Source organism: Eulemur rufifrons, chromosome 6 (assembly GCF_041146395.1).
Source record: "Eulemur rufifrons isolate Redbay chromosome 6, OSU_ERuf_1, whole genome shotgun sequence".
Classification (NCBI taxonomy): Eukaryota; Metazoa; Chordata; class Mammalia; order Primates; family Lemuridae; genus Eulemur; species Eulemur rufifrons.
This window is the reverse complement of record NC_090988.1, coordinates 56,086,539-56,096,874: the sequence shown is the minus strand read 5'-3', so window position 1 is coordinate 56,096,874 and position 10,336 is coordinate 56,086,539. Positions and strand designations below refer to the sequence as shown.

Below are 10,336 nucleotides of genomic sequence, written 5' to 3'. Positions count from 1 at the left end.
ACACTGTAAATTCTACCAATGGCACAATAGACAACCAAAGGAAAACTCTGAAAAATAAGATAGAGTTGAGTTGGTTAGAGACCCTAAGACTAGAAGGAAAAGCACAACAGCAAAGTATGTTGTGTTTTCCTATCCACCAAAGAAGGTGACTCTTTTCCCTAACTCTTGACCTAGGAACAGAAGGAAGCCTAAGTAGGCTCATTCCTTCCCCAGACTGAATGTTTGTTCAGCTGGCAAAAAATAAGGTGGGCTTGACATGACCAGCAAAGGAGATTAATTGGGAAAATCACCAAAAATAAGCACTTTCACTGCCCATGGGTCTTGAGATTTTCCTTTCCTGTCAATAGATATGATATAGGCAGGAAGAACCAGCAGGAAAGATCCAGCTACAACAGGCAGTATTATTGTGGAAGCCTCTTTGCCTCTGTGGTCCAATACTATCTTACCCACCAAGAGACACTGGGGCAGAGGTGGGGGCAGGCAAAAATAGAGAAAGAGATGCACACATAACAAGCAGCCAAGTCTAGGAAGGCTCTTCCTCTTCTGGACCAAGACTCTTTTCCTCCATCCAGAGACAAAGGAAGGTGTGTGTGTGTGTGTGTGTGTGAGAGAGAGAGAGAGAGAGAGAGAGAGAAACTACAACCATGCAGAAAACAAAGTTTTGTGAAAATGATTGGACAGAATATTTAAGTGTTGAAAAGTAATTATATTGAGAAACAGAAGAATAGAAGAAACTGCTGACAATCAAAATTGTGAGTGATAAGGATCAGTGGATGAATTTTCACAACTACGGCAAAGTGAATAAAGTGACAGAAAGAAAAAAAATTAAAATACACGGAAAAAAGATAAGGATTTCAAATTTTATTTTAAATATTTAAAGAAGCATGGGAAAGAAAGTTGATAAGGAAGATTAAAGAAATGAAGTTTGAAAGACCTTAGAAGTAATACAGATATAGAGCTTCAGAATGTAAGGTCCTACTAAATTCTGAACATTATATTTTTAAAAATTATAAATCTAGACTTAATACAATACTATTTCAAAATATCAAACTTCTTTCCAAAGAACAAAGAAAAGAAATTCTTTCAAAACAGTTAAAAAAATGATTGGCATTTTATGTTTCATTATAGCACTGGTTACTAGAAAAAAAAGTTGAAAAATAAATTTAGAAAGCTGATAGAATAAAACTTTGTTCCAAAATTCCATAAATTTTTATTCTATTATTAAGTTATGAGGGAAAATGAAGACATTTAGACTCAAAATTATAATCAATTATTTTTATTTTTTTATTTCAGTATATTATGGGGGCACAAATGTTTAGGTTACATATATTGCCTTCACCCCACCCGAGTCAGAGCTTCAGGTGTGTTCATCCCCCAGACAGTGTGGGCTGCACTCATTAGGTGTGAATATACCCACCTTCCCACCTGCCCAACACCCAATGAATGTTACTACTATATGTGCACTTAAGTGTTGATCAGTTAATACCAATTAGATGGTATTGGAGCAGGGCCTAGTTGGCTGTGAGAGGAAGGCTTCTTTTATCTCCAGAGTTAGAATGGGAAATACTAGATGTTTTCTGTGATGATTGGTGAATCCTTAAGGAAGAAGATATTCATGAACATTTGTGAGACAAATAAATTGTTAAAAATATATTTGATTAAGTAAAAATTGTCATTAAAAATGGTTTTATTTCAATTTTTAAATCTGGAAATATAATTCCAGATGACAGCAACATGAGAGAAATGGATGCAGAAGAAAAATGAAAAAATGAAAGGGACTAATATTTTTGTTTGTTCAGAGTAGTCACAAATTAGTTTTATTAGAAAACAAAAAGGTGAAATTAGGAAAGTTAAAATTTTAATAATACCCAATAGAAGAAGCGATACAGAATATGCAACTTTCAAATGTTGGTGGGGGAGAAATTTTTCTTAAAAAAAAGGGAACTTAAATAATAAAAGCATAAAAGTGAGAGAAAAGGAAAGTAACAAGAAATGGAAAATTAAAAAGTGAATCAAAAACAAAGATCAAAGAAGCAGAAATATATTCTGATTGATTAAAATCTTGCTACCTACTAACTCTACTTCAAAGTATGAAACCTGGATAAATAAACTAAAAATATACACATAAATATATACAAGGATGTGCAGCATATTTTCTAGTTAAAAATATAAGGTGGATATCTATTCTTAAATGAATACATGAATTAAATCAATGTTACAAAAGAAAACACAGTGTACTTTAATCTACCTAAATTAATGACAAATGATTTAACAATAATATTGTGATTGATTGTAACACGAAAATTTGTACCATGATATAAGAAAAATATCTGGTAGATTTTGCCTCTAGAAAAATGGGGGGAAAATCTTTTGGGGAAGTGTTAAAGGTGATTTTTAACTTTAATGTGTGTATTTTATTAAGCATTATCTTTTAGATAGGAGTAATGTAAAAAATTGTTAATTCTAGTTTGTGGGAACAAAGATATTTTGTGATAGTTTTTCTTTAGTTTATTTTTAAATAACCTGTATAAGATAAAATAATTACAGTTGTAAAAAGCCAAGTGACAAGTCTGATGATACAAGAGGTCATTAATTGCTTGATCTTTGGAAATTTTATTAAATCAATGGAAAGCATTCAGTCTCATGTGAAAAGTTGCTATTCATAGCTTGGTCTGACATATTCTGCAATAAAGTCTGTGTGAGAATGAGAAATTGATTATGAGTTTGAAAAAGAGGCCTTGAATTTTGGGATGGACTATTTTAGGTTAAATGTAAATTGAGAGACCAATACTGGATAAAGATATAGGAAAAGGTGAGCATATATCACATAGATAGAAATATTATACATAATTAAATTAAAACAAGACCACACTTACTTTATGCTATGAATATGCAGAAGTAATCAGTGAGAAGTTATGTTGGAATTACTGAGATATAGTTTTGAAATTATGTGGGTTTTCTTGGCTGTCTTTGCTCTGAGTCTTATGTATTTGGCAGACAATTCCACTTCAAGCTACAGATTTGGCAATGATTATTTTGAATCCATAAAACTGGCTTTATAAGAGCACAACAGAATGAAAGCTCCACAGGGCCAGACATTGAATGCATGTAAATTAAAGAAATAATCAAATGCATGTATGCATGAAGGAATAGAAGTAAAGGAGAAAGACAAAAACAAAGAGAAAGAGAGAAAAAAAGAGAAAGAAAAGAAAAGAAAAGAAAGAGAAAGGAAGGAAGGAAGAAAAGAAAGGAGAAAAGAAAGAAAGAAGAAAAGAAAAAAGTAATAAATGACGTAGAGTGTCAAATTTCTAGTACCACATATCTCTAATCACAGATTGTATTAAACCTAGTATAATATGTTCTTTCCCCAGAAAAGAAAGAGCCTTAGCCTATCAAGGGCTCTGCAAGAGGTAATGCAATTAGAGACCACACAGTTCTTTCCCAGGATAGCCCTTTCAGGACAGCTTATCAGCCCTTGAACTTGAGATACAATGAGGTTTCTGCCAGCCTTAAAATCCATTCATCAGAAATCAGGAACAAACCAACTTGTATTGCAAATACAGCAATAAGGTAAGGACCAGGAGATATTCCTTAAGGCAAGAACATATGAGTCTTCCCAAGAAGATCAAACACTTTAGTAAAACAATGAGGTAAGAAATTTATTTTTTAGTAAACACATAGAGCACTCGCTCTCGTATCTGTTTGGTCCTCACTCCATAAATGATGGGGTTGAGAGAAGGTGGGATAACCAAATAGAGATTGGCGATAAGAATATGAATATAGCGTGGTATGCTGTGTCCAAATCGATGAGTAAGGAAAGAGAAGACCGAGGGGATGTAGAAAACACAGATGACCCCAACATGGGAGCCACATGTGCTCAGGGCTTTTAGCCTTGCATCCCGTGATGGGAGGCGGAAGACAGCACGGAGAATGTAAACATATGAGATGCTAATAAGGACCAGGTTCAGAAGAAAGAGAGCCACCACGAACAGCCCATAGATAGCATTGATACGGATGTTTCCACAGGACAATTTTGCAATGCCCATGTGCTCACAGTAGGAATGAGATATTATATGAGCCTGACAAAAAGGTAGGCGGTAGATGAGATAGATCATTGGAACTGTAAGCAAGACTGGACGAATCAAAATGAGCATGCTGATGCCCACCAGCACCCGGGATGTCAAGATGGTCGTGTAGTGTAGGGGAGCACAAATGGCCACATAGCGGTCAAAGGCCATAGCCAGTAAGACCTCAGCTTCCATGCCAGTAAAACTGTGGATCAGAAACATCTGGGCCACACAAGCTGCAAAGTTAATCTCATGAGCATCAAACCAGAAGATCCCCAGCATGCGGGGCACAGAGGTTGTAGAAAGGGCCAAATCAATTGTTGACAGAATGGCCAGAAAGTAGAACATGGGCTCCTGGAGGCTCTGTTCTGCCTTGAGGACTAGCAGAATGGTGGTGTTGCCTAGTAAAGCCACCAAGTAAACAGAGCAGAATGGCAGGGAGATCCAGACGTGGATGTCTTCCAGACCTGGGATTCCAATCAGGAAAAATGTCGCTGGGTGAAAAATGCTCCTGTTAGAATAAAACATGCTTCCAAATGATAATTTAGGAATAGTTGCCAGACCTATAAGATAAGTTGGGAGAGGATGGGCAAGACAAGAAAAACATTAAATAAGAGTTTAGAATAACAATAATTACGTTACTATTTCATTCAGTATACACACAATGCTATTTGGAGAGTCCCGTTAATGTAGCTTAAATTACATTCTGTCATTCGAATTGATCAGCCTCAAAGAACCTAATTCTTATACTAATGTAATCCTAATTTTTGGTGTGTCAATGTTACAGAATTCCACGACATAGAACCTGATATTAAGTATGGAATAATTTAATATGCTCTGTACCCTTTGTAAATCCCTGATTCAAAAGGGACACAAGAAAAATGAAAGATACACACATGAAGGAAATGCAGACTGAATCCAAAAAAAAGACAGATGGGAAAGTAAGGTCACATGCACAGATATACAAGATACTTCCATAATTAAAAACTGGAAAAAAAATTCCAAAATGATTCATTTATCATTTATTGGCATGGAGAAAAAGCCAAGATCAAACCTAATATCCTGTCAAAAAGACAGGAACAGAATATGAGAGCTACAACTATCATAAACTACAGCACAGCCACTCTGGGTTGTCTGCCCAGGAGCAAACAGTCTTGATCATATACCTATAAACATGAAGGAGCTCAGAAAGATAATAATAATAATGCTGCTGGAGATTTCCACTATGAAAATATTTTCCCAAGACGATCCCATTTTATGGGGTTCACTTTGGAACATTATGGTGGTGGTAGTTTATAGTGGTATTTGAAAGCTTCTAGCATTCTTTACTCTATATCAGTCCCTCTGAGACTGCTTGCTGAGGTTAACACTGCTACAGATCATGCACATACTGAGTTCACTCCTCTTTCCTGATTTATTTTCTTTTCTGATTGATTTACTATATAATTTTTTAGTTATTATGGTTGCATAATAGTTGTTTATATTTTGGGGGTAATATGATGTTTTAATATAGGCATACAATGTGTAATAATCAAATCAGGGTATCTATTACTTCAAGAATTTATCATTTCTTTGTGTTAGGAACATTCCAATTCCACTCATTTAGTTATTTTAAAGTATACAATAATTTATTGTTGACTATAGTCACTTTGTTGTGCCTGACTTAGTCACTGGAAAGGTGGACAGAGGACAACCTAGAAGGCTTCATGTGGTTACAGACCTAGGGAAGGCATTTTTGATGGCACAAAACTATCTGGAATAACGAAGTCTAACTGGAGAGGAAATTATTTTCAGTAATTATCTAAAAGAAATAGTGAAGAGTACTCTCTCAATACCTTTGAAATAATAGAGAAGCAACCACTTACATGCCAAATAATGAAATAGACCTTCTCAACGTAAGGCACAGTGGTTCAAGATGGAAGAAAGTAGCACATATTCCTGTTTCTAATATTAATATAGCTCCATATTTCTGACAATATATCATGGTGGGAAATATATCAAAGTAAAAATAAAATAAATATTATATCCATTCTGAGATTAGAGGAAGGAGAAAGTGAAAGTGAAAGTGATAGTGGGAAGCAGAGGGAGAAATGAGCTGGATTTTGTAATGACTTCCTTAGGGGTGTGTTTGTAGGTTTTCTAACTGAGATGTCCTGGTAAGGTCTATTGCCCAGTAGCCAGATGTTGGCCAAGATGAAGCCTATAGATACCCTGATGCTCATCTTGGGGTCACCTCTGGAATTGCATTCTCAATAATAAGTTTCTCACTTGAAATTTTCATGGTGCTATAAAAATCCATTTTGTTCCTTATAACTCATAGTAAAGGCAGAAAACATATTTTATCAATCAAATATATTAATTATTTTCTGTATATGTATAAATTATTTGGGTCTTCTAGATATTTTCGAGGATATCTGGTCTACCTTTAAAATTTTCAAGAAAAGATTTTATCCACCTGTTATACTCAGAAATTGCACTACTCGTTGAATATCAATTGCAGCAATCTCAGCCACCTTTGATTATCTCTCACTTATTTAAGATCATCTCTCACTTATTATAGAAGTCTAAAATTTAGAGAAAATCAAGAGAAAAATCACCTGTAGTGCTTTATTCCTCCACAGAATAGAGACTTGAGGAGTATTTCAAACAGCACACCTCTCTGTCTGTGTCATTTTTACACAGTCCAAGGGGAGTAGTTTTATATTAAGGCTCTAGCTGTTTAGAATATCAGGACAATGAAGCTAATTTAGTCTTCTACTATAATTGGCACTATGGGATTGAATCCACTGAGCTTGTTGGCAAAACATCTAGACTTTGATCTAGGGAAATAGAAGCCCAGTAAAAGTGATGTAGGTAGAAATTTATGTAGAGAAATGTGCAGATATAGGGACAAAAACATTTTATCATTTACATGTGACATAGAGATAGATACATTTAATCTCACTATAAGTGAAATTTTGCACCCACATTCTATGGGTTATAATATTCTAGATAAGATATTACTTGATCCATGTTAAATACCTAAGTTAAAACACAATAACCTGTCATTGCATAACCCAGGTCCAGGATTAGCTCTCATTATTTCTCTTCACTGATGGTAACTTCTAGGTTCATTGAATGTTTAGTCTGTGCATTCGGTTCTATGAGAATTTGGTCACACTGTCCTCTGTCAGTGATTATTTCTTTATCTTTGCCCCCTTGTCAATTTTTCATATCTATTAATATATTACAGAGGTCATAGAGGTAAGTAGCAAAACTATATAATCATGTAATTATTTTGCTTCCAATCAACTAGATTTCTTATGTACTAGTTCTATTACCTTTAGTGATTTGCTAATCCTCTCTGGGCTTAAGTTTCCTCAAATAACCTATAGCATATGATATTTTTGAGGAATAATATAAGTAGTGAATATAATACACTTAAATACATTAAGTGACACACTTAAATGGGTAATTGAAATTAGACTTTATTATCATAGAATTCAGTGGACAACATCACCTTCATATATCTTGGACCTATACAAACCATCCTGAGAAGTTTCTCACACACTAAGTCTATTCATTTGATGTGAATGTTCACATTTATTTTCATTATTTTATCCATAATTTTCAGTAAAATGTATATATACTTCTCATTCTCACTAGAATAAAATTACACTGAATAGAAGAATTATTATCTCTTTACTTCACACTTGAGCAGACATCTTAAACACTATGAAAGTACAAAAACAAGCAGGTTTAATGTATGAATATAAACCACAGACATAAAAGCATAAAGCTAAAATCTTCATCTCATTCTTTTGTCTTTCTAGTTATATCACACAAACCTTAAGCTTAAACTTCCAAATATTTACAAATTCAAATGAAGTCATACCCCAGAGATATTGTGGGTTCAGTTCCAGACCATAGCAATAGAGCAAATATTGAAATAAAGTGAAGCACATGAATGTTTTTGTTTCCCATACCTGTAAGAAATAAATTCCCTTTCTTTATAAATTACATACTTTCAGTATTCTGCCATAAGCAACAGCAAATGGGCCAAGACACCAGCATATAAAAGTTATATTTGCACTATACTGTAGTCCATTAAGTGTACAACAGAATTATAACTAAGGAATCAATGCATATACCTTAATTTAAAATACTTAAAATAATTGTAGATGACACAAACAAATGTTAAATTACTCCATGTTCATGGATTAGAAGAAATATCATTACAATGACCATACTACCCACAGCAATTTACAGATTCCTATCAAAATACCAGTGTCATTTTCCACAGAATTAGTAAAAGCAATTCTAAAATTCAGATGAAATCAAAAAGGATCCTGAACAGCCAAAGCAATCCTAAGCAAAAATAATAAAGCTGGAGGCATCATATTATGTGACTTCAAATTATACCTCAAAGCTATGGTAGCCCAAGCAGCAAGATACTGGTGTAAAAATAGATACATAGATCAATGGAGCATAATAGAAACCCCAGAAATAAAGTCAAATACCTACAACCAATTTATCTTTGACAAAGCAGATAAAAACACACACTGAGGAAAGAACACCTTTTCCAGTAAATGGCTCTGGGAAAATTGGATAGCCACATGCAGAAGAATAAAAGCGGACCCCTATCTCTCACTATACACAAAAATCAACTCAAGATAGATCTAAGACATAAACGTAAGATCAGAAACTACAAAAATACTAGAAGAAAATCTAGAAAAAAACTTTGCTAGATATTAGTTTAGGCAAAGAATTCATAACTAAGACCTCAAAAGCAAAAGCAACCAAAGCAAAAATAGGTAAATAGGAATTAATAAAGCTAAAAAAAAAAAAAAAAACCTTCTGCATAGGGAAAGAAATAATCAACAGTGAGCAGACACCCTGCAGAATGAGAGAAAATAATTTGCAAATTTTGCACCCAGTAGGGTACAGATACCCAGAGTTTACAAGGAACTTAAACAACTCAGCAAAGGCAACAATAACAACAACAACAACAACAACAATGGCAAAAAAAAACATTAAAAGTGGATAAAGGACATAGACATTTTTCAAAAGAAGACATACAAATGGCCAATAATCACATGAAACAATCACTATTTACTACTCACTAGTCAAAGTCACTAATCATCAGAGAAATATAAATTACAACCACAATGAGATATCACCTTATACCAATCAGCATGGCTATTAATAAAAACACACAAAAAAAACAGATGCTGTCTAGGATACTGAGAAAAAGGAACACTTATACACTGCTGATGGGAGTATAAATTAGCACAACCTCTATGGAAAAGAGTATAAAGATTTCTCGAAGAAATAAAAATAGAAATGCCATTTCATCCAGCTATCCAATTACTGTGTATATACCCAAATGAAAAGAAATCATTATATCAAAAAGATATCAGCACTCATGTGTTTATTACAGCACTAGTCACAATGGCAAAGATATGGAATCAACCTAAGTGTCCATTTAATGAATAACCAAATAAAGAAAATGTGACATATATTAATATATATAATGGAACACTCTTCAGTCATTAAAAAAAGGAAGGAAATCATGTCTTTTGCAGTAACATGGATGAAAGTGGAATCCATTATTTTAAGTGAAACAACTCAGAAACAGAGAGTCAAATACTGAATGTTCTCACTTATAAGTGGCAGCTAACTAATCTGTACACATTGAATAATAGTCATCAGAGACTTGGAAGGACGAAGGGTGGAAGTGGGGTGAAGGTTGAAAAATTACTTAATGGGTACAAAGTACACTATTCAGTTGATGGTTATGCTAAAAGCCTAGACTTCACCACTACACAATACATCCATTTAAAAAAACTGCACTTGTACCCTTTAAATTTATGCAAATAAAAAATACTTCATTTCTAAAAATGTCCAATGATTATCCAAGCCTTCACTGAGTTGTAATATTTTTGCAGGTGGAGGATCTTACCTTGATGTTGATGGCTGCTGACAGATCAGGGGTGGTGGTTGTTGAAGGTTGGGGTGGCTGTGGCAATTTTGTAATATAAGAAAAATATGAAGTTTGCCATATTAATTTACTCTTCCTTTCACAAAATACTTTTCTGTAGCATGCAATGCTATTTAATAGCATTTTATTCAAAGTATACCTTCTTTCAAAATTAGAGTCATCCCTCTAAAACTCTGTTCCTGCTCTGTCAACTAAGTTTAGGTAATATTCTGTTGTAATATTCTGTTGTCATTTCAACAATCCAGGTTCTTTGTTTGTTCATAAAAAGCAACTCCTCATCTGTTAAAAA

At 34.0% G+C, this 10,336-nt stretch overlaps 1 protein-coding gene across 1 annotated transcript; it reads right to left on the bottom strand.

Moving 5' to 3' along the window:
* Positions 1–3,659: 3,659 nt before the first annotated feature.
* On the bottom strand, positions 3,660–4,595 carry LOC138384088 (olfactory receptor 52J3). The gene has a single exon (XM_069469356.1). It carries the CDS (start codon positions 4,593–4,595, stop codon positions 3,660–3,662), a length of 936 nt encoding a protein of 311 aa, XP_069325457.1.
* Positions 4,596–10,336: the final 5,741 nt, after the last annotated feature.

What these genes read in the sequence shown, in the direction of transcription:
- LOC138384088 (XM_069469356.1), bottom strand. Translation starts at nt 4,595, where the DNA reads ATGTTTTATTCTAACAGGAGCATTTTTCACCCAGCGACATTTTTCCTG.